This window comes from Sander lucioperca, chromosome 6, assembly GCF_008315115.2.
Source record: "Sander lucioperca isolate FBNREF2018 chromosome 6, SLUC_FBN_1.2, whole genome shotgun sequence".
Classification (NCBI taxonomy): Eukaryota; Metazoa; Chordata; class Actinopteri; order Perciformes; family Percidae; genus Sander; species Sander lucioperca.
In genome coordinates, this window is record NC_050178.1 from 14,036,184 (window position 1) to 14,061,615 (window position 25,432).

At 40.5% G+C, this 25,432-nt stretch overlaps 2 protein-coding genes across 7 annotated transcripts in view; both read right to left on the reverse strand.

The window, feature by feature from the left end:
- The window catches only part of arhgef10la (Rho guanine nucleotide exchange factor (GEF) 10-like a), a 135,951-nt gene extending 119,812 nt beyond the window's left edge, over nucleotides 1–16,139 (reverse strand). For all 4 annotated transcript variants that reach the window (XM_036001935.1, XM_031302032.2, XM_031302033.2 and 1 more), the window contains exons 1-3: nucleotides 15,649–16,139; nucleotides 2,409–2,711; nucleotides 50–77 (exon numbers count right to left, since the gene is read on the reverse strand). In XM_036001935.1, the coding sequence (XP_035857828.1) occupies nucleotides 50–77; nucleotides 2,409–2,706 (326 nt within the window). In that variant the 5' untranslated portion in view covers nucleotides 2,707–2,711; nucleotides 15,649–16,139. The remainder of the gene's footprint in view (nucleotides 1–49; nucleotides 78–2,408; nucleotides 2,712–15,648) is intronic.
- Nucleotides 16,140–17,831: 1,692 nt separating this feature from the next.
- The window catches only part of chd5 (chromodomain helicase DNA binding protein 5), a 53,488-nt gene continuing 45,887 nt past the window's right edge, over nucleotides 17,832–25,432 (reverse strand). For 2 of the 3 annotated variants that reach the window (XM_031302035.2, XM_036002148.1), the window contains exons 38-40: nucleotides 24,525–24,688; nucleotides 22,533–22,659; nucleotides 17,832–20,677 (exon numbers count right to left, since the gene is read on the reverse strand). In XM_031302035.2, the coding sequence (XP_031157895.1) occupies nucleotides 20,550–20,677; nucleotides 22,533–22,659; nucleotides 24,525–24,688 (419 nt within the window). In that variant the 3' untranslated portion in view covers nucleotides 17,832–20,549. Of the gene's footprint in view, nucleotides 20,678–20,861; nucleotides 20,946–22,532; nucleotides 22,660–24,524; nucleotides 24,689–25,432 lie in introns of all 3 variants that reach the window. The other variant, XM_036002149.1, reaches the window with a different exon arrangement.

Sequence of the window (25,432 nt, forward strand, 5' to 3'; positions counted from 1 at the left end):
CCGCCCTTTAGTAATTTTCCCCATACTGTAATAATCAAAGGCAACTTACCCGCTGGGTGACTCATTAACTGGAACATCTGTCAAAATGAGGAAAACAGTAACCATGAGACAACTATTCCAAAGCAAAGGAAGCACATATTTGAAAAAAAATGACAAATACAACTTTAGGACTGACTCACTTGAAGGACTGTGACTTTGTGTTGTTATTACCTATTCTCTCTTACTTCTTGTATACAGTATAGTAGTAAGAAAGTTACTGTCAAAACTAAATCACACTTGCTTACATGGAGGACACCTACGTCTGAAATAATTAAGCAGATGGTGTAAGGTAGTTACAATGACAATTAAGCATGGTTGATAGAGCTGCACAACACATCGTTTTTTTATTAACATCGCAATGTCAACTTACACGACAAACACATCGCAAAAGTTTGCAATATTGCACTCAAGTATTTTGAGAGTTTGTTGAAATAGAGTATCAGTAGAAACTGCTTTTTAAAATGTAACTATTATCATTCTTTTTGTATTGGGTGCTTTTGTGTTCAGTTCAATGTTCAATAAAACAATGTTGGAAATAATTTCAAGCAATTTGTTGTATTTACTGAAAGCAGCAGACAGGCAGAACGGAGTACTTTGTCTAATTTTATATCTGGTTATTAATCGCAAGTAATGCCGCGTTCTATTCAAAAAACATTATCGCATATTTTCTTCATATCATGCAGGCCTTAAGGTTGTACTGTAGTTTCACAGTAAAGGAATGTAGGTGTATGTATGTAAGGAAAGTGCTGTTAAACAAATGTCATGATCAATTTCCTTTGTTTTTTTCCACCATGTAAACTAATGTCATCTGGTGAGGGAGGGATCTGAATCTCAGCTGCTCTCAGCCCTCCATTACATAACAGAAACAGACCTCCACTACACATTATCAACGCCCAGAATTCCCCTACGCATCTCCACAGCCCATTTAACGAATTACCACACATAGACTTAGTAAAAAAGCTTTTTAATTAAGCATTAATGGCTTCACTTTGTCCAACAGAACTTATCCAAGACCTAAATCTCTTTATCCTGGCATGTAATTATCAGGACCAGTTTGGCAACATTAGCCAGGTAGTAAATATATCATACTTAATACATAACTTCATCCATTTAAGGGGAAAATTAACTCTGTTCTGTCTGCCTGAGGCAATAATTAAATCCTGTTAAGGAGAGATTTAAACCACATACAAGCTGAAGTCACTCACACAGCGTGTGGCTATGGGAAACTGATCGGATACATTTACTTACGACGCAACATACAATCTTAGAGCCATTTTATCAAATACAGCTTATTGTACAGTGACTAGTTAGTGGTTCAGTGATTTGCCCAGCAGTTGTTGGATGACAGCACGCATGTGGAGAGGATGAAGCGTGTGGGTTTTGGTTACAGTACAGCAACTTTTACCACTATCCCGTGTCTACTCTCTACAATAACAAAATGGTTAAAGTTAGTTAATTTAAGCCAGATGGTGTCAAACTGTCAAAGTCCACACCCATCAGCAGTGGTGGAAAATAACTGGGTACATTTACTACTCATAACTGTAGCTACTTCTATTCAATTTCCTGGTATCCAGTATCCCCCAATTTGCCAGACAGGCCAAAGACAATTTCTTACCTTTGTTTTATTTTATTCTTTTTGTCCATTTTAAGCTACTTTGTATTTCTACTCCACTTATAGGCCTACTTCACTTAGTGCTTTTCACTCCACTTACATTTATTTAGATGCTATAGTTATTAGTTAGCCTACTTATCATATTGGAATTTGATTCCAAAACATATTATCACCTGGTAAAATATGATTGTTTCTGTCAATATGATTCATTGTATCATTACAAAAAATGTAACGTAAGTACGTAACGTTAACGCACAAACAATTCCACCTCTACCATCTTGCTAGGCTACAACATAAAAAACTCCCACTAACGTTACAGTAGCTAGCTACATGTTGTACCTTTTTTTTTTACATTACAGGCTGTAACTTAGCGCAGTTGCTAGCTATTATGGTGCATTGGGCTGCAGGTGTGTGTGTGTGTAAGTCGCCGTGCGGTTATTTACACTGTTTATCTGCTGGCTAGCAAGTCACTGCCAAGATTCAGGTAACGTTAATCACATACTTTGGTTTTGTTCAGGTGTGTGAAACCCGCGGGGATAGTCACTGAGGCTAAGCTAGCCGCCGTCAGTAGCTTAGAAATACCCCCAAACCGTGAACCCGTGGGCTGGCTGAATGATCCAAGTAGCCTACATTTTCCACCAAAGTTATTCACTTTAAGATGGTTCTGAACAGCTGAACCAACTGAGCTCTATCATCTATCTACAGAAGAATAGCACCCATTTAAAAAATATATAGCTTATTCCAGAAAAGGTGTTACCTGCAGTAGAAATTGAAGCTACATCCTTGGGGAGGACGCCCTCCTGTCCAGCAGGAGGCGCAGGTGTAAGAAGTTGTGTGCAGTCTGTGCCTGTTTGTGAGACACTGCCGGATGTCTCACTCTCCTCCTTCTTCGACAACTGGACAGATCTAGCAGAGTCAGAGGTGATCCCTTTACTGTTCTCCTCAAGTTTCTCCTCATCCTCACTGTCCTCAAACGAAAACTCTTCCCCTTGCTCCTCATCTTCCTCCTCTTCATCCTCTTTTGGTGGTTGCTGTTGAGACATCACAGTAGACATAATCCCTGAAAAAGAAACAAAATGCAAGTGTAAATAGTTTGTTCTAAAATGACATGTCCACCATTTGAGTTGAAAGTGACACATATGATGAAAAAATATGTGATGGGATACCACATAATCAAAGACACTGAATAATAAAGTTGAGATAATGTGTACTATTGTATTTTTTCTTTAGGGATTTGTAGGCTTTGAAATAATGCAATCATGTTGTAACCAGCCTTTTCTCCTGCATCTGATAATAAGATATGAATTTAGGAGTTATTGCTTAAGCCTTAATGTGCTATCTCCAGACAACTGGCAGTGTTGTTTCAAATTTCACCCTTCACACATAAATTATTTGGATAAAGGCAAAAATATTTAAATGGACTGAAGGATTGGAATGTTCTCTGCTCTTCATAAAAAGGTTGGACTGGAATTCTCAGACTTTTGTTCTTCAGTGTGTACATTTCTTGCAGTGCATAAAACACCATACATTGAGCAACTATTTGCCTAAATAAATGAAATAAAATTGAAGTCATGTAGCCTTGGTGCAGAGAGAGAGAGCGAAACGGAATATAACGCTAGCACTATAAAGATGACATATGGCCATTAGAAAGGCTGTTAGTTAAATCAAAGAGTCTGACGAGGCTTAGTGACAGATTAATTAAGATATCAACACACCCACTGATGAAAACATCTGCCCTTACATTACAGACCTCAATTATATGAGAGGCTAATTTCATCTTGTCTTATCAATGAAAGCTGGTATGGCAGCAGAAAACACATTTTAGAAATTCATTTAAAATTAATGAAAAATCAATACAGGCATAACATATTTGCAAACACATAATATGTTTGACACTGATTTTGGACCCATGGTACTTCCTCTACAACTAGCTGGGCATTTAAATTGTCGGCTGTAACTCTTTATGGAAATTAGACTTGTTGTTAGCATATTTTCTAAATAAAATGGAAATCTTCCATGTCACACATGCCCTTAAGGTATTAAATTGTTGCACACAGTAATTGTTTCATTATTACACAATGGGGGAGTTTCTATGACATACCCTCTGTTTCTGTGCATGTTAGTGTACCGCTCAATGAACTCAGCATCTGCTTTGCATTTTGATTAGCACCGAACTGCTTCCAATGCTGGAACATTCTCGGGCCTGATGGGGCAGTTTGTCGGACTCCTTTGGGAAAATGACAGCATGGAGCGGAGGCGGCTTAACACGGGCTGGCTGTAGAATTGTTTGTCAGCACTTTGTTGTTTAACCTGGATACAAGGGTTGTCACAATGTCATTTACAGCTCTCATTATCTTTTACTACTGCTTGCTGACAGCTGAATTGGGCATGATGTTTGTTAGCTCTATGGTTCAGGAATGGCTCTGAATCCTGAATTACCACCATATGTGAAATAAAAAGTTATGTTATAGGTGCACGTTTGCTTTCGGTTCTCTGCGTGTTTACGAGAACGATATGCCACTGCAGCCTTTGGACCCAGCCATCCCTTCTGTACCACAAGCACAGTTTTTCCATTTGGCCCACTCATTGCTCAAATCAACAATGACTCTTTTGTGGAGGAAAAAAAAAAAAAAAACTTCTGTTTCGCCTCAGAAAGCATTGTTTCTACATTCGTCACTGGAGTACTGATTAGGTCATTTGGGCCGTGCAGTCTATGGTATGGCTCATAGAATGCGTGGGGGGAAAAAAGGATGATTTTGTCAGAAGAAAGCAGCATCTTCTTTTAATGAATGTTATAGAAACCATCAGTGTAAGACGTTAATGAAAGAAATTGCCACTGTACTTCCACAGAAAGTACGTATGAAAGCCATACTGACTGAGCATCATTCTTGAGTGTTCACTAGAGTGAATCGGTTTGAGCAAGCATAGGAGCGCCCTGAAATGTAATTGATATTTACACTACATTACAATCAACCAGACAGCTGGTGTCATGAATACAAGTTCAGCTTGATAACACTAATACAAAACTGAAAGTTTTTCACTTAAAATAACCCTTCCTCAGAATCAATACGACAGGTATTCTGAGCAACTTTCTTTGAGGGAATGCGTTTGGACAAGCCATCAAACACATTTCAGCTTAGAAAAACAAAGAGCCCCGGGAGCAGAGCTGTGTGAAAGCTATTCTTGAGGGGAAAATAAGATACATCACAGAACAGAGAATAGAGAATAATGACACCAACTCCTACACACCCTGTCGCTGACCTACATAGGGCTTTGAAAACTCTCCCGCTGTGTACCAAATGTGCTAATGAGTAGAGGGATGTTGTATGTGAACAGAGGAAAATGAGGTATGTGTACACTTTCATGGGTGATCCTTGGTAGTCACACATGTGAAGGGTGCATTCTGAGTGAAAACCTCAAAAATGTCTTTTCAGCATATTTAATGGTGTTTTTTTTTAAACTTATTTAGTGGTGTTTTTTAATTTATTTTTATTATTTAGTGTTATAATTTAGTGGTGTCTCCCCCCCCCCCAACCCCCTTGTGTTGTCTTCCCGTTGACCATGCAACTTGTTGTGCTCCCAGGTAAAAAATGAAAATGAACCCTTTTTAGACGTTTTTTTTTGTTTGTTTCTAGGGCTGAACGATTAATTGCATTTGCAATAATATCGCAATATGTTAAAACGCGATTTCCTAATCGCCAAGGCTGCGATTTGGTCACGTGACTCGCGAGAGCAAATCAGTCTGCACTCCGCAGAGAAAGCATCAACTTAGCACGCTAACGCTACGCCGTACCTTGAGCTGATTTCTGTCATTCAAACAACTCTGAATTGTAGTTTAAAACTTTTACAGCCATTTTAATAAAATGAAGGGTTTTATTCGGGCTCGAGTCCATACATGCAGTTAATGGATACAGGCACGCAGAACTGAAGGCTCGGTTGGCAACGATTATCTCTGATGAGCGGTTAGCTCCAGTTAGCTAGCTCCATTATAAAGATATGGAGTGGAGGAAACTGCCGCGGGGAGGGGTAACAACCAGACTTTGTTAAATGAAGTTCAGGGAGCTTTCACAGCAGCGTGGCTGTGTTGTTGCAACGGTTTTATTAGTACAGTTAATCCCACGACAAGACCAGCAGCAGCATGCTACTACTAACGTAACGATAGCCTCTCTGAGCAAGTGCAACGTTGACACTGTCATGCACGCGGCACGCAACTTCATGAGGGGAGGGAGGGGCAGTGTTGCCAGATCTTGCGAGACAAATAAGCAACCAGGCCTGTGAAAACAAGCCCAAAACAAGCGACTTTTTCTACGGAGCCCCCCTAGGTTCCGGGAAGAGAAAAATAAATAAACTCTGTGCACGGTTTTACAGTCCGTGGGGACGGATTTTAAACTGTGGGTACAGATTGTCAATTTACATCCATGTGGACAGATTGGTAAACTGTGTGCAGTTTTGCAAAACTGTACACACGGTAGTTTATTTATTTTTCTCCCCCCTGAGCTTCAGGGAAATTATCACAAGTTAGTTAAACCACCTTTTACTTAACATTTTATTTAACATTATTTAACATTAGAAAACTGATGGGATATCAAATATAGACTGATGTACCAAGTACATATACACAGTAAACCTCTGATAGCCTAATTAAAATTTGCACACACAAATAAATATCATCCTGAATTCACAAATTCGTTATTTATTATTGCAGGGACTGCAGAAGATCCCATTTTTAAATAACTATAACCCAGAAACAGAAGAAATTATTAACAATCTTAGTGTGCAGCAATAAAGTGGCTCCTGCTCTGATAAACAAATGAGTGAGTTAGAAAAGACTTAAATAAACTAAACTGGTTTAAAAACAATTCCAGTCAACAGGTGAGGATGAGGCTTGGTCTAAAACATTTTTCTTAAGACTCCTAAGACTTTAGCCTCATATATATGAAGAATAACACCACCATTATCTTTCTCATCACTCAGTGACGTTTTCCTAAACAGAAAAAAAAACGATTGCCATGCTCTGCCTCTGATTGGCTAGTACTCATTGCCATCTGGGTCAGAGACAATTAGAAGCAGGATGTGGGCGGGAAAAAACTCTGCTGTCTCCTGTGTGTATGGGGAAAGGGGAGGGACAGAAGGAACAGGTAAGGCAAACTCCTACGTTTAGAAAATATCTGCTTGACAACTTATTATGGAGCTAGGAACAAGCCCAAATAAGCAACTACACTTTAGAAACAAGCCCAAAAAAAAACGCGACCCGCAACTACCAATATTTGTAAGCGACTTCACAGAAAAACAAGCCCAAAGTCGCTTATAATAAGCGGACTTGGCAACACTGGGGAGGGGCTGGAGGCAGCTCCTCTGTGTGCGCTGTATATATATACTGTATATACTATATTTTTACTTATTTAACTGTCTAGTAAAGTTCAAAGACAGTGTTTAAAAAGTGCAATCCACGTTTACATTTATTACAGTAAATAATAATTAATCTAAATACTACTAAGTGTGGTAAAGCCACATATTTGTTTTTATATTTCTGCAATCTGCACTTTAGTTTGTGTGATTTGTTTCTGACTTTCATATGAATGTTTACACCAGGCTTGGTCAGTGCTCAATATACTACTGTGACTGAAGTAGTTAAATAATAGATGTCATTCATATAAATTCATGCATCACCTAATTTCATCATCACATACAGGCCTGGCCTCCAGGAAAGAACAGTTTGTTTAATATATCTAATCTTGTGTTGTTCATACTATACAATGATTTAATGCTTGTCTTTGTTGAATAATACAGAAGACAAAGACCTTAAAAAATAATCACATATTAAATCGCAATCGCAATATTCTTTTTTTTTTTTTTTTTTTTTTTAAAGGATCTTTTTTGGCATTTCAGGCCTTTATTTGTATAGGACAGCTTAGACATGAAAGGGGAGAGAGAGGGGGAATGACACGCAGCAAAGGGCCGCAGACCGGAGTCAAACCCGCGGCCGCTGTGTCGAGGAGTAAACCTCTATATATGGGCGCCTGGTCTACCAGGTGAGCTAACCAGGCGCCCGCAATCGCAATATTTTTGAAAAAAAAAATCGCAATTAGAATTAATAATTATTTTCAAAAATCGTTCAGCCCTATTTGTTTCTGGCGATTTTTTTTTCAAGATTCCCTTTTTTGTGCGCTTTTTTTCCACTACCACCGGCTTCACCACTAACATCAATTACCGCTAGTTTTACACTTTTTTTGGAATTCATAATCAATAAACCTCATTTATATGAAATTATACCTCATTTTTGAGTTAAAAAAATCTGAAATTATTAACTATTTTGACAAATAGTTACGATTTAGTGGATAATCACAGACTGTCACAGTTTAGTCAGGATACTGTTTAGAAAGCGAGAGATTTCATAGTTTTTTCAAATGCTATAAAAATTGAATAAAACACCCAAAATTCAATGAAAGTAGTGAACTGATCCTAAATTTGACCTGCGATGAGCGTTGTATGTAACCATCCGTGTTATTTTTGGGGCAATTTGGTTGAAAGAGACCCACATTTCTGATGTGGAAACTTTGAAAACGGGTCAAATTTGACCAGAGGACAACAGGAGGTTTAATTACTGAGTTGGATCTTGTGGGTACATACATGGCATCTGATTTATGTTGCCTGATTTCCTCTTAGCTCCCTTTTGTACTGCTTCATTTCACAAACAGTAAGGATATAATCTGCTGTAAAAAAAAAAAAAAATTATATATATATATATATATATATAAAAATAAATTGAAATGACAGGGCTTCAAAACAAAAAGAAGAAAAACATGTTTCCTAACCAGTAACTGTATCCAAAGCTTTCTGTAATGATTCTGCAGATCTGCTGGGCTGCATATTTAGTTGGAGCCACTGATTTACAAAGTGCTATGTTTGACCAACTGCAGACAAACCTCACAGCCATTGGTCAGTGGCAGTCGGGTATGTCAATAGACAATGGCAGAGAGCAGCAGCTGGTGACGACTGAATGAACAGCATTGGGAAATCTAACAGAAAGTCACTGAGCGCACACACTGCTACTTAAGGCTTTTTTCTTAAAAAAAAAAAAAAAAAAAAATGGCACACAAACACTCAGAGACCAGCGAACTATTGACAACAACAAACAGTGCCAGGCAGAGACGTTTCTGCCTCTGGCGCTGCTTCCTTCAGCGTCCCTGAGGACTACCTATCAAGAGATACGAATGTGACCCGGCCAATTTAGGAAGTGCAAACAGCTCCTTGAGAACAGACGAAATATATATTTCTAACGCTGTCAAAAGGCATAACAATCTGAGTGGGAGGCTGTTTACAGACATTTTTGGCATTCATGGATTCGCTGAAAAATAAAGTTGCCCTTCCGAAGATTTTTAGAACACAGAGGAAGCGAAGTCTATTGCATTAAATATTAAAAATAGTTTGAATATTTAAAATTTCACTTTAAATGAATTTCTGAAGACTGTGAGCCAAAGGCCATTTGGAGAATATCATACCACACTGTAAACACAACACGATTAGAAGGTTATCTATGCATATTTGAGATACTTCCCTCTAGGATTTGCCGTCAGTTTCCCACTGTAAAGACATTCAGGGACATACTGTATTATTCATTCAGTCTGGCCTTCATATGTCCTCTGCTGTGGAGAGCAGCTCCAGTAACGTCCACAACAGCAGTGATGTGCTGATGGTGTTCCATCAGTCAAGGACACAGTGGGAGTATCTGGCATTTGTGCTCAAAGAACAATAGCGTACTGGACTCATGTGTGCTGTGACGTACAAACACTGAACTGAATAAGAATGTCCTGAATGTGTAAATTCGACTATGCTTTAGTTTGTTAAGAAAACAAAGTTTATGTCCAGGTTAGAATGAAACAAAGTCATTTTTTTTTTTCGAATAATTTTGGCACACTATTTTTCAGTGTATGACAAGTTAAAGATAACTAATGGATCCTGTAACACAAAGCGACTGCTGTATTTGCAGAGGCTCGGCTGGGTTGTTGATCAATGCCGTGTACGTCGATTACCTTTCTGTGTCAGTGTTTCTGGATTTCAAAACCCAATCTCACTACTACTTTTATTTTCTACTACACCGCTGTGCAAAAGCATTATTAGTGGGGGAGAATAATGGTTTAATAAGTGCTGCAGTCCCTCCTGACAGCCAGTAAAAATGAATGGAAGTCATTAGTTACTCAAATGGGTCTTGATTCTTGATTGGTGTCTTCTTGTTAGTCACCTTACTATTCCAATAGAATAGACCAACATCATCTATTGTATCTCCAAAAGATATTTCTGTCATATGCACATGATATACATTAAAAGGGGTACTCTGGCAATATATAATTACATTTCCATAAAGTTTGGGGAGTAACGAGACAGACTGAAAAAAGGAATGGTCAAAATCATTGCAACAGAGGCCGAGATGTCTTGACTTTTTAGTTCCTAGTGTGGGTCAAGTTCCAAAAGCAATGGATCCTCCACTTCCCCTAATGCAGAGGTTTTCTAACTGTTAGGGTGGCGCAGAGGGAGTGATATGAGGCAGAGTGAGGTGAAGAAAGAAAGAAAGAAAGAAAGAAAGAAAGAAAGGTAGGTAAGTAGGTAGGTAGGCAAATTGTAGGCATCCAGTAGCTTAGACAACCATAACACAACAAACACACATACATACATATCTCACATACATAAAAATCACTCACAGAAATGTAAAGAGTTAACTATTTGTGAAGTGATTATAAAGACCATGTGATGCAATGAACGTGATAAGGTGCAATGGTGGTAGTGCAAAAGTGAACAGTGCAATAGCTTATCATTAAATATTAATTATGACTATGAAAAGACAAGAATGTAAACATGATAGAATTGCTTGACAATAGGGCTGTCAAACGATACATTTTTTTAATCGTGATTAATTGCCAAATTTCTATAGTTAATCACGATTAATCGCATGTTTTTAACTGTTTTTAAGTACATATTAACAATGGAAAGCCATTCTTACCAGTGTATCTTAATTGGGAATCAAATGAATGCAAGGAAAGTTACTTTATGAACTTGACTTTAAGATTTGTAATTGTTTATTATTTATTTACTGTAAACAAAAGAAAAATGTGTGTCATTATTGCACAATTCCTACAAGTACCTAACCTAACTGAGATGTAACACTAACACTTCGCTTATACAGTACAAACAAATTGGTCCAAAAACCAGATACCACAGCAGGACATTTGTAACCTTTCTAATCCTTTTCTAATAAGGAATGTAACAATTCTCCTGGACAGAAAAGGGGGTGGACAATGTCCCAAATGACAAAAACAGTCAAAAAACGATACAAACAACACAGTCCTAAAACCGTATGCTGATATACATAGTCAATATAGTGTGCAGTAACTTCTAAATAATTTTGATTACTCACTGACGTCCAGTGATCACCGGTTAATGAGACAGCGTTTGCAGCATTTTGCAGTAGTTCCAGTTGGGCTGTTTTCTCCGTGTCGTACAGGCTGTGTATGCGTGAAACAACTATCCCCCTCGACAACTTTTTAAAAGTAAACTTTCCATTCAGAATCTTACTGGCATCCATTTCGGCGTCTCGTGCTCACCATCCACTCAAAACGTAACGTTAGCCTACTACTCTTTGGCCGGCTCGCAAGCCCAAACAAGTGTGTGCGGCGTGCCTGTTGTTTTGTTTCCGGTCTAGCTAGATCCGGTGTGGTGTTGTAGTTTTTCTAACGTTACTAGTTGTTGCAACAGCATGTGAAAAAAAACTACAAAGTTTGCTAGGCCAAAAATAACGTTAATCTCGCGATAAAAAAATTGACACCGTTAAAATGGGTTTGCGTTAACGCCGTTAATAACGCGTTTAACTGACAGCACTACTTGACAAACAAGAAAAGAAATAATATACTTTAAGAACAATATATAACAGGGAATAAGTTATAAGATGTAGATGTTATGACCACAGTCCAGATTGTGTAGGAGGGCTAATATAGCCCATAAGACAGTCAGGTGAACAGCAGACAAAGTGATATAATGGTAGGGGCTGAGAGAGACAGGCTCATGCTGAAAAGTCCATTTCTCCCCTCCCCCTTTGTGTGGTATTGAAGAGTTGGATGGCCCTGGGGACAAAGGACCTCCTCAACCTGTCTGTTGAGCATGACAGTGACAGAAGTCTGCCACTGAACATGCTCCTCTGTTTTACGTAGTTTGACCCACTCATTTTGGCCCACTTATCAACACGCTCAGCAGGTGGAGCAGCAGCTACTTTAAAACACTTAGCGCCACTGATTGCTGCAATAAGCATCAAAGAGTGTCATAGCTCAGTCAAACAGAAATGATACATATATTTTTAAAATAAGTGTGACCTGCACTTTACGAGGATATTCTCTCAGATGTCCATCAATTAGAAATCCTAGAGGAAGAAACTCCTTACATCCATCAATCAATTCATTTTATTTGTCACATGAAAACATGCAAGGTAGAGTTCCAGTTATCCCATCAGCTCCTTCTGCATGATTCGTCATAAAACAGAATGTGGCTGTAAGATCGGCACACAGAAGAAGAGTCACTCGGTTGAATAGCGCCGGCACTTCAGGATCCAGCCAAGTCTCAGCAAAAGGACACCACAGATCGCGACATCCCGCTGGATACGGACGCGGGCACGGAGGCCACCCAGCTTACCGTCCGACGCCTGCACACTAGCTAGCAGGACGCCCAGCAGAGAAGTGGCAGTCGGTGTTCAATTGCTCCAGGCTTTGCCCCATCTGATGTAGAGATGGAGATGGACGCAGGTTCGTACTGTAGCTATATATCATAGTTAATAGCCATCTTCACCTTTTCCTCTGTGTTTCCTCTGATTTTTACATTTTAAAACCTTGAGCGGCCGGGCTGAGGTCAGCAGGAGACTGGTGAGTTGACGTCCCCAATACTGATCCTGACTGTTAGTCATGAGATGGCCGCAAAGATGGTCCTGCTAGCTTGAGCTCATCTTCTCCATCTTTTTCTTCCTTGTTTTACTCACATGTTTACATTTCATAACTTCCCTGGCCAGCTGGATAGCTAGTCCAGGCTAGCAGAGTCGGCAGGAGGTTAGCAGAGTCAGCAGAAGACTGGCAAGTCAAGTTGATTTCCCCATCCTGATGAGTGACTCATAGCCACATGCCATCACCGTCCAACGTCAACCACATAAAGCACAACTAATATTTTTAAAATATACAATTCAGCATAAATTTTTGCGGAGCTGACAGAGAGGCAGCTGCAGATTTTGTGCCTCACAAAGTAATCCAGAGATAATTGTACATGGATATCTGCAAATAGGGACAAACATAGGCTGAAAAAAACTCACAGAATGACACGAATGATGGGAGATGTAAGGGGGTTGCAGTTGTCTCAATTTTGTCTGAGGAGCGCCCAATGTCAGACTTTGAAAACCCTGCCCTGATGCAACAAATAGTTAAACGCTCCCTGTCTGGTATATGTCCACGCCTTTCAAACCGCACACTTCCAGGTTCCAACCCCAAGTCGACATGTCATCATAGTTATTTTGAGAGAATCTCAGACCTGACACAGCTTCTCCAGAGCCGCAGAAAAATTGTAATAAAACTGGTTTCACTGGCTTAGTTATCCCCCTGATAAATGAAGTCACCTTTAGTGTGAAATCTGTTGAATGCCTCTTTTATACATTCTAGTGCACAGATGATGCTTTTTTGTGCTGTTTCTTTACATCGAAGGGTAAGCTGACCAACAGACCAATGTATTAAACATCTGTCTTTGTCTTTTTAATAAACAGCCTCACTTTCAAAGTCCAGTGTTTGCCCCTGGCTCAATAACTTTTAAGATTTCACCAACACTAAGATCAAATATTTTGCAGAAAGTCACATTTGAAGTGTTGATTTTAGTTTTTGTGATGATCCTGTACGACAGGCGTGTTACTTGTGCATATTAGCATAGCAAAGACGAAGCCGAAAGTGTCCTAATTTAAACGGTGAATCTAGTTTTCATTTAAAGTCAAAGCTCCAGGATGAAGTTTCCTTCGAGTACTGAGAAGACACGATCTATCGCCTCCAAATTCAGCCTCATCTTGGGCAATGGTATCACCACAAGTACAACAACTGAGACACAACACACGAGTCCCGAACAACAATAGTCATTTGAACTACACTTACGCAGATCTAAAATGTCAGCTGTAAACAGTCTCTGACAATTCAGTTTTTGGCAGGTGCAGTGACCAAACTTGTATTCCTACAGTCGGTTGACATCAGTCAATGTGTTTGTCTGATGTAAGCTATTGTAGAGCCACAGGTAGCGAGGCCTGCTTCCACTTGTATCAGTGCAAAAGAGGAGTGGCTACCTTACGATGTGCATATTCTTGGGTTTTCTCTGGCCAAATATTTGGCGGTCCAATCAGCGAACAGAGGGAGTGGCTGAGAACGATGATGTTGAGGACGTGCGCTAGAAAGATGCGAGCGAAGCCATTAGGTCCATTGTGGCAGCAACGCTGCCGAATATCCAGAAGTTAAAGCCCGAGCAAGAACAATCTTTGCTGAGTTTTGTTGGTGGCCATGATGTTGTGGCCCTCCTCCCCACGGGGTTCGGGAAAAGTTAGATTTTCAAGCTCGCTCCGTTAGCGGTGAAGGAGTGGGCTAAGGCGAACGCTAGCTAATGCTAAATATAAGCCGATAGTTGTCGGTCTCCCATGCGCATGACATACGTCACGACCAAACGTTAGCGATTGGTTATGGCAGATCCAGAGTGGCTCTGGGCAGATCCAATAGTTTTAAACTTTAACAGAGTACCCGCCTTCAAGGAAGTTAACACTTGTCAATGGAGAGTGGCCAGACTCTCTGTACAAATGAAATGTACCAGAGTCTGGTAGGACCAGGCTAATGTTTGGGTGGCATGATGAGAGTGTGACAACAAAACACTGTAGGTAAGCCTCAACTTACAAACGCCCCTGAATATCTCCTTTTAGATAATGATCTGACGTTCCGAAAGGGATGTAGTCAGTGTGTAATACAGTACACCTTTAAACATGTGGCAGGCGTGTCACCACTATCAAATGACTGATTGTGTACTTGAGCGCCAAGGCCTCGCATGTGTACATATGACTGTGTGAGTGCAAGTTGTCATGGGTGAATGTGTGGTTCCCATTGATAGTGAAGTCTTTGTGGTAGCTTCAGGCTATGCGTGCATGCATGGATTGTTAATGCCTGTTGGAAGTGCTGGAATGTGAACAAAAATGTGATACAGTGAGTCCATGGAGTTTCTTAAAAAATAAATTTAAAAAAAGGCACTTGGACATCCGGCAAGTGAAGCAGAAACAGTGCCCTAGCTCAAAATGCAAATTACTTGGTCAGAGGTCCCTTAGCACCCCCCCCCCCTCACCCCTCTCCTCCCTGGCTCCCCTCTCTATTCTACTCAGAGTATAGAGGCAGCGTGAAATCCATCCTGGGAGGGGCTATTGTACTCCGGGAAGCAACCGTCAAACTAGAATGGTTAAGGCCTGGCCCGGGCTCTTTTTATAGCCGGTATAGACTGTGAGAAAACAGCCGACCAGAGGTGTGGGATCTGGGACGAGCCGCCAATCTCTCACTCATCCTTCCTGGTGTCTGTCTCAGGAACTGCTGCTATCATAACAAGGCCCCGCCGGCTCTCTGAGGCAGGCTAAGATTTAATCGTCCATGATGGTGTGTGTACTCTGCCAAAGGGCCACACGGGTATCTGCCGTTCCCATCCTCTCCTCCTCCACGTTCCCCTTGTCCTCTCAGCTGCTCCTGTGGCTGTTGGACTGAGACAGAGAAGCACAAACCAGCACACCCACCCCAAGCCCCCCCCCCCCATCTCCACTCCATCAATAGCCCCCTTTGGACAAAGCTGCTGTCTTTGCAACATGCTAACCATGCTGAGAGTGAGGAGGGAGAAAGAGGAGAGACAGAACGGAAGGAAGGAAGAAAGGAAAGAGGGAAAGTGTTTAGAGGACAACAAATATATACGCCTCTCACCTCCTTGTCTTCAGTAGTATGTCCTCCAAGAAGCTTCAGGCGCACCCTGGTGACACTTTAATCCTGATAGCCTCCCATAAACTCTCAGTTGTTACCACACTGCCGGGTCCAGCACAGTCATCTTTGTGGTCCCCTGCGAGAGCTGCAAGTGGCTGAAAAACAGATTGGAATTCTCCTGTTCTGTTTACTTTCCCACAACTTCTCCCCTGCACGTTTGCACTAGCAGCTCTAGATGAGCTAACCCTCTTTGCTCCCTCCCCCCTCTCTCTCTCTCTCTCTCTCTCTCTCTCTCTCTCTCTCTCTCTCTTTCTCTACCTCTCTCTCTCGCCTCTCTGGTTGTGTTCCTTCCTCTATCTCCGCTCTCTGTCCCTCTCTTTTTTAGATGGGTCCTTTTCCCCACTCAGCCCCTCCAGTCTCATTCTGTCCTTTCTTTGGTTTTCTCCCTCCTCCCACTCTCCAGACTCCTGCTGCTGCCCAGACAGCAGCACAAAGCAGGGGGAGGGCTCTCAGACACAACCGACCACTGGCAGAGTGGCAAAGTCAAGCATGCGGCCAATGAAAAGCCTAGGGGGCCGTATGTGTACCAATCAGGGGATTTCTACAGAAGAAGTGGGTTGGACAAAAGGAATCAGCGGCAATGCTGTCTGAAAACACTTCCGTGTGGGACTGAAGTTCACACTGTACCGGAGTCAGCTGAATGAATTTCTCTTTAATGGCTGAGATTTAGAAAGAAAAGGTGGTAATTGATTTCTGCTCATCAACACAAAGGAGATTTGAAGGGAGCAACCGAAGGAAATGGAGCGATACATCTGATACATTTGATAATAATTTAAAAAATGATACTTTGTTACAAAATAATAATTCACGTAAGAAGTATTTTGTATCAAAAATATAAGCACTGACTGTGCACTGATAAGCATATGAAAAAGCATCAGAAGCATTAGAGTTTTTTTTTTTTTATTCAACCTTTATTTATTCAGGACTTCTTTCAGATACATTGCACACACACACACACACACACACACACAACCTGAACACATTGCACAATATGATATGACCAAGGACGCATAAAAGAAAAGAGTACCGTGTTCATTCATTCAACACATACATTAAGCTACATGAAGTATTATATATCTTATAATATAAAGTATTGCATTCAGGAAATACTTCATGAGAATATTGAGAACTCTTAGCACATGGAATAAAGGTCTGAGTATAATGAATGAAACCTAAGAATATAGAATGAATACGCTGAATGTAAAAGCAGCACAAACTTAATGTCGTTAATTCATCGTGTGTTTATGAATGTCTTGAAAATGAGCTGATACTGTTGTACTAGAAAACATTAAATAAGCACCCTGGTATCCAACTTGAAAAGAAATATAATGATAGGATTGCATTATCTTAAATTGCCAGTTCTACTGATGCAAAAATAGCAATTAAAGCACTCTCTAAAAGATGCTGCGGTTAGAAAAAAAAGTCTATTTACCATCCCTTTTAGTTTATTACTGTGGGCCATACATTGGCCAAAGTAGTGATTTCACAATGCAATTGTTTCTCATTGGGTCACTTATTTTGTTACACAGCAGCTACCATGCAACTTTAACTTTATTGTGCCCAAGGGGAAATTTGTCTCACAACCAGGTAAAAAACAAAACAAAGACTTAACATACCAAACTAATGAAATATAATAGAAAATATGTAAAGACATACGCTAAAAAAACACTCAAGTTTGCATAAAACAATGTACAACAGGGACAGCAGAACATAAAACCTGGAGTACAGGCTGTGATCGGCTAACGTTACATATCTGAAACAAATGAAAGCCAGTGTGGTGGCATCGTCAGGTTTGAGTTTGAGAGTTTCTCAAGCTTTCGTTCAGGATCTAAGTATTTCTTTATTCCTCTTTTGTCTTTTAAATCGTCTACGACGTCTCTGTGAATGGCTTCTGTCTGCTATTTTTGTCCCTCCCTGACCACACCAGTGCTTCTGTTACTGCCTCTCACATTTACAGCAGTGCAGATTGTGGCGCTGGAAGACGCTGCACAATGAACACAAGACTTATGTGTGAGGTCAAGTCAAGATGGTCAATTGCCTTTATTAAATCTGAAGTCCTCCTCAACTCAATGATTCATTCATTCGGCTGCAGACTAAACTACAAGGGAACGATCACACAATGTCACTGTTGTCCAGAAGATTTATTAAAACACATTGAACAAATACACAGAAATTCACTTTTTTTTCATTCAATTTGCTATACAGCACAAATATCAGAACCATTACACTGCTTGGAGCTCGTTGTCTGTAAATGCTAGATACATCGCCGCCTCCCCAAAGTGAACCGCCGTGACGTGCTGTGCATTCACTGCAACAAAGGTGCCTTTTATCAGGGTCTTTTGGTAGCTTTTGAAGCCATGTTAATAAGCATGTACATACATTGTTAACATATTTATAGTATTAGACTGAAGCCTTTTTTTTCTAACAGACATTACATTCATGACTGACTTCAGTTTGATTGCATTTCATTGGAGTATCGTGTTTTTGACGTTGTCTCGCCGTCATCACTCCAGAGGGGGGGGGAAAGGACATGATTTTGATTAATGAGCACATACGGCGCACTCTGCAGTTCTATGGCAACAGCATCCAGCAGACATTCATCTTTTGTTTTCCAGTTTGATACATAAATCTGTATGCGATGGACTTATCTCTGCAAAATCTTTCAAGTATTTACATGTTTCTGAGGTTCTATCTGTCAAGAAACCTAATACATGTCATGGTCAAGTAATGGATGGCATGGACAGAAACACAATGAACAATAACAGCACTGATAAACACTAACAAAGAGTAGCGCAAACGCTGATATGATGCACTTCAAGGTTCATTTCATGGTGCTTCAAAAATCCGTCCGATAAAGGGCTGAAACTGAATTTTAGTACTAAGTTAAAGTGTGCTGTGTGAGAAATGATGGGCGAGGGGGTTGCAGTAACACAATCTGAAGTCAGTGAAAAGGGGTCAGAAGAGAGCACCTCCGGACAACCATTTGAAGTTGCAAAAGGAGAGTAAGAAAATACACTCACCAACACTGTACAACACTGCCTCTTCTTCTTTTAGATTAGTCCAATCACAATCGTCATCCCAACAAAGTCAAATAAGTGCTGTCAATGGCGATAATAATACAAACAGGTAATGCCACTGGTCTTTGGAAAAGGAAAGAAAAAGATAAATATGTCAACAACAATTTGCACTTTGAGTCCAAACATTCGAGCAAATGCCTTCATAGAAAAGGAATTATTGTAAGTTTGAATTTATAAAATATTGTTTGTCTTAGTGGACAGCCACTTTAGCACATCATAGTAGTAGATGGAATGGACAAGATATGTAGCTAGACCATGCTAACGTGTCTTCACACCAGGTAAAGCAATAGTAGCACACTCAAAAGAGACCAAAAATAACCGAGGAGACTGGAAGTGAAGACTTTATCTAAAGAGTAATGCTGTGCAACATTGGTCCTTAGAAGCTGATGTACAGAGAATATTCCGGCAAATGTAGGTTTAGACTGTGACACAACCAATTGCAGTCTTCACCTGTGTGGAGGAAATACACTGCATCATACTGCATCATCTTCTTTAATGGCACCAAATACATCTTATTTCACCTTAACATAAAGAGAAGCAAACAAAAGCTAATTTTGCGACAAATACTTAAAGTGACACTGCGCCATAAGCACATATGTTCTTATTCAGTTCTAACAATGAAAGGGAACTGGGCAAGTCCCTGGGATGTACGTAGGGGGGGGGAAGCCACTCTCCACTCAGGACTCTGTTCGCAGTTAGGCCTGAACATTAACGCCCTGTATGTGGATGTAAACCAGATGAGTTCCTGTTTATAGTGCAGTCCCACTGGCCAAGGCCCCAGGGTTAAGCTCTACAGCCACTACTAACATTCAAATATAATAAGAATCACAAATATTGTACCATACACAGAAATACTTCTCTGAAATGCGTTAAAAAAAATCATTTTTGCCACTCCTGCAGCTTTTTCTCCTCTGCTCAATCTTCATGTACAATGTCAAGCCAGGCTCCTGATTTCATCCGTGTGTGTATACATATTCACTATGATTAGACCTATGTGAGGTAAAATAAACAGCAGTCTCTGAGTATATACAGTACAAGAAGCCAACCCTCACAGGTTACTGGTACTGCAGTCATGTGTATCTGCAGGTTTTGCGGAGATGACTTTCTCCAAATTACCAGTGGGTGGCAGTCTTTAGAGGATTCAGACAGACTGTGTCCAGCTACTGCATACATGATAATAGTTTTTTTTTTTATGCTTTCAAATCAATACTTTATCCACTGGTTACTACATGAATGACAAAACACATATTCATTTTAAAGTAACAATAGTGGCCCCTCGGAAAAAAACAATCTCCTATCAAACTATGACTGAAGGCGTCTTTAACTCCTCTTCACAGGGAATAAGTTCCAGTGGGGCACAGTCACAGTGTACAGAGTGAATAGGCAGATGGGTAAAATGCAGAATGAAAGAAGTCGAGGCTGTCATGCCAACTTGCTTGAGTTTTGCCCTATAGTGCTGAAAATAAAACTCCTTTCAGAAAAGCTGCTTCATTTTCCTCAGCCCTCCAGCACAGGTTAACAAAAGCAAATATCTACTGAAATACGTCTATAAGATCCTTGAAAGATGAAAGTGCAATTGTTAAGATAGATACATCTGCATTAATCAAAAAAAGTGAATCGCCTCAGAGAGCTTGACTTTGTAGATTTTTAAGTCAGGAAGGAGCAGGAGAAAGAGGAGGATGTGGCGGAAGAGATGGGCAGCTGTCATCCATACAGATTCCATCCCTGGGAGTTTCTGACCTCAGGTCAGTTTTTTACAGAGCCGGCCTAGTCCTCAATACAGATGACATCACTAGGTTTGCCTGACTTGAGGTCAGGCGTAGCCACGTCTCTCAAGGAGTCAAGTGACTTCTTGTCCAGATGGCTTGTAGGGGGTGGAGGGCCATTTGAGGACACTAAAGAGGAAAGACACTTCATATATTAGTGCTTCATTTTGACTAAATAAATATCTACTTTTTGTAGCATATTGTAGTGAGAATTATGACATTTAAAAAGGTTTTGATGCAGTGGTTTTTCAAACAGAACAAGCACAGTAACTTCAGAATCTTATTAAAAAACAAAAACTGAAAGTGAGCATACCCAAAATGACTGCAAACCCCCATTGTGTATGCAACTAAGGTAAGTAAGATAGGTCAAAGTTGAATAAGGACGTCGGTCTGTAAGCTGTGGTAGATGGGACAGTTTGGAAGAGAAAACAAAGGAATTGAAATTATTACTCAAATACGTTTAACTCACCCGGGGGTTCGTTTAAAACATGTATGATCGTCTGAATGCATGTTTTTTCTTTAATCTGACGTCTCTGTGGGTGTGATACTACATATAATGTGATGATTTAGATGGTGTCGTGTTCCAGATCGCAGCAATGAACTTGGTAAATAAAATCTAATTATTAGAAATAGTAATGATCAAAATAAGACCTAAGCTGTCATAAACCAGGATGATACTTTAAATTCATTGCACCTCCAACACAGTCTCACTCCCAGCGTGTCACAAACTGACGCATGGTCCGGTGCGTTAGTTACTGAAGCAAAAAGTCTCCTTCAGCATCTCAGTCAGACGCAAGGGGCTTTCAACTTATACCAATGTAATCCTATCCGCGGCGATATTTGACGCTCTGGGTACCCCTTTTGGCGCCATTTTTCAACGCTCTGGGTCGGGACTGATTTGGTTTCATATTTCAATGTGCAGGGTAAAACCACTTAGTTATTGTTAGGGTTGTCTCACATTGCCAGACCTTCCTCCACAGCGCTGCGGAAGAGGGTCTGGCTAGTCCACACAGTATTCCGGGATGGGAGAAAATCCTGCTCTGGTTTATTGGTATTTCTTGAAACCAATCACAATTGTCATGGGCGGCGCTAAGCGCCAGATGGAGCCATGGTGCAGCTGCAAAATAGCCTCGGGAAGGAACTTGTTTTGGTGGAACATGTCTACGTTCAAAAGTTGCTTTAGTCGTGCAACAGAAAACTCAGATTGGACAGAGAGTCTAGCTAGCTGTCTGGATTTACCCTGCAGAGATCTGAGGAGCAGTTAACCATAGTCCTCATAAATCCACCGGAGTTTAGAATTCCAACACAAAGAAAGCGGAAGGTAATGGACATCCAGCCGGTGCCAATGGATCAATCCCGGAAGTGGAACGTCATGGATATAGACTATGGTTAGGGAAAGATTGTTGGTGGGGTCAAAACATGTACGTGTAAGTGACACGTGGGACAACAACAGTACACAAACCTCAGCCTCCTGGGTGGAAGGCTGTGTTGTTTGACCCATCCACCACCCCAACCTGCCTCCTTACGTGGATCTTTCGGTCTTTCATACTACTCGCTACCGTACATACCGTACATACTACATCATCTTACTGTATCGTTCCATACAGACGCTAAAGGGTGATTTTTGGCGTCGGTATCTGACGCTGAGAGCCACTGACCAAGCGTCAGTACGTGACGAGATGGGAGTGAGAATGGGTTGGCACCTCACATCAAATTCAATTTAGCAACCATCCAAAAAAGTTAGTAGAGTGACCTCATTTATTACACAAATTGGCATGTGTTGTACACTGAAATACATGTCAGATTCAGATTTAGTAATCGTGTGCATGGAAACGTCTTCTTTGACAAAAACGATTGATTTATATCAGTCTATTGACAGCTTAATTTCAGTTAGCAAATAATGTAAGTTGCATGAACAATGTCCAGTCGCACCTGTTTTACCTATGCTACCGTACAACATTCTTCTATAAATTTGGATCCATACCGCTGATGTAGGGTCCCAGAGGCATCTGACTGTAGTTGACCATGGGCTGTCCACCCGGTCCTCTGAATCCTCCACCAAAGCTGCTGCTGTACATCTGGGAGCAGCCAAACCCACCCTGGCTAAAAGGCTGAGAAACAAACTTTAGTTATCCTGCTGCATGTTACAACTTTACACGACTCCTATTTAGATGATAACAACAGAGTGAAGCTATCTATATTGAAAGTGACACGGCACATATTCATTCTTCCACACAACTTTCAGCGGGTTTGAGTCATTTCAGAAAAGCTTTCTTCCTACTGTAGGAAAGCAAGCAAATAAAAATAACAAAGGAGAGCAAGTTAGATTGCCGACTGTTTCCCTGGTTACGACAAGAGTTGGCATAGCAACCCAAAAAGCACAGTCAGAATGCATGACCAATCGCGTTGCTTGGCTGAAATGATCTCTTGCACAACAGCGAATGAAACACACACACACACGCATTTAACTCTGGTGAACAGGTGCAGGAGAGATGAAAGCAATGAGACAATACAGCCTTTGTTAAATCCTTTGGGACTGAACCGTGGAGCTCAGTGATGAAAGTAAACAACTTAAGGGAGACTTTTTATTACACCTGAGGAAACTCTTCCATGGGGGATAGGGAGTTGGAGTCTCCACAGGTTTTTAAAGGAATAATGTGGTTGCTGAGTCGTGACTACAGAACACTTCAAAGTTTTTGGGCCATAGCCTTTTATTTCTAAAATGTACTCAGCCCTGCCGCACACTTTAGTGAGCCTTGTTTCTAGTGGTGGAATGTAGCTAAGCACATTTACTCAAGTACTGTGCTTAAGTACAAATTTGAGGTACTTGTACTTTACTTGAGTTCTTTCTTTTCATTCTACATCTACTCCGCTACATTTCAGAGAGTAATATTGTACTTTTTACTCCACTACATTCATCTGACAGCTTTAGTTACTAGTTACTTTACAAATTAAGATTTTTGCACACAAAACACATGTAGTTTATAGAATACAATGTTTTATTATGAACTGAACCACCCAACAATATACAGACCTATGCCTATGATTAGCTGATTAATCACTTACTGACAATCCGTTTCCAGATATTTTTCTGCATTGAGTACTTTTACTTTTAATACTTTTAGTACATTTTCCACTATGCAGTCTCCACTGCATAGTAACACGCCATGTCCTAAGCATTAATGCCTCATTTCCACTGCATTGTTTGGTTCCTTTTGACTCATGCTTGGTACCACGTACTTTTCTCTATTTTGTTTTCCACTGCAGATAGTACCCCCTCAGTGTAGTCGGGATTCCTAACTGACCTCCATAGCGACGCTGTGTAAAACTGCTGTGACATCATCTTCTACGTGACACTTGCTGGATCCTTTCAATTGTACGCCGTGGTGTGCGGCGTAATGTGTGCCATAGTTTTGTGGTCTGACATTTTTTTTTAATCTGGGTCAAGTGAATAAAACAATTGCGGTTGCTATTGACGGTAGCTTGGCTGTTTTAAAATGGCGGGTTTGTACAGGATGTCCCATGTCGCGCTAGTGACGGTTCTCTCTGACCAATCAGTAGTCTGCAGTGTTTTGACTCCACCTTCTAGTATCGGCTGAACTCGGTTGGAACCTTGACCGAGTTGGTACCAAAAAAAGTACCAGGTATCAGGTACTATCCACAACTTTCGCCTATGGAAAAACCAAAAAAGAGCAAGTCGAGTTTGAGTAGAGCCATGCCGTGCCATGCAGTGGAAATGTGGCATCAGGAAATAGACTAGTCATTCTTATCAAGACAACAGTGAAAAGACTTCTCCATCTTCTAGTGCTAAAAATCTTAAAACAAATGGGTTTAGATAGCCTACTTTTTTATTAAGGAAATCAATCAGACAAGACTCGCTTGTATTGGCTTGTTTTTGCTACCGAAGAATGGATTACTTGTCAGGAGAGTTTTCTGAAGCCACCCTGACCTTCTTGCCCGCTGTGTCTCGTCTCACCTGCTGTGGTGGAGGCTCGCTCCCTCGGCTGGTGAGGCGGCTCAGGATGCTCCTCTCAGACATCTGCAGACGGGCCGACACCGGCGGTATCCTGGACAGCATGTTGGGCAGCCGCGTCACATCAGCTTTCATGTCACTCAGAAGTTCTTCCAGCTGGTTCAGCACTGTAAGAAATCACACACACACACACACACACACACACACACACACACACACACTCATTTTATCTCACATGTAGTATCACTTAGTGAGGAAACTGAAACTGCATGAAACGTTTATTTAAATCCAATATAAAAAAAGAGTGTAAATAACCACAAATCATTAACATGAATTGTGTGATCCAGAGCCTGAAATTACTGTAACAACTGCCAAGAACTAAATGCCATAATTTTTTTCACTGACAGATAAATCAATAAGGGTTGCAGACAACAACATTTTCAAAAGATAACATTTCAACCCTTTTGTACAGTTTTGACAGTGAGTCAAATTAAAAGAAAACAAAAAGCCACTGTGTCAAACAGGATCTTTACTGGCTGCCTGTTAGATGCTCTACACATATCAGTGGTGTGGAAACATCTTCATGCACTTCCATTTACTGTCTGGATAGATGGATACAACTGCAAATGAAATCATGTTGTTTTAAGACATTTCTACATCATTTGTACAATTGTCTGTATCTTGAAACAAGAAACAGTGAGGCAGGTTAACTGCCTTAGGATAAAAAAGAAATGAAACATGATTAATCAAGACCATTTGCATCAGAAAGGGGTTGAAATAGTCGTAGCGCACAAACAGGTTTTCCACTTGCATTAAAAAATAAGACTTTAATGGTTCAGTTACAAAAAGAAAAAATACTTGACATTTTGGCAGTGTAACAATTACTGCACTGATTTTTCACTAGTTCAAAA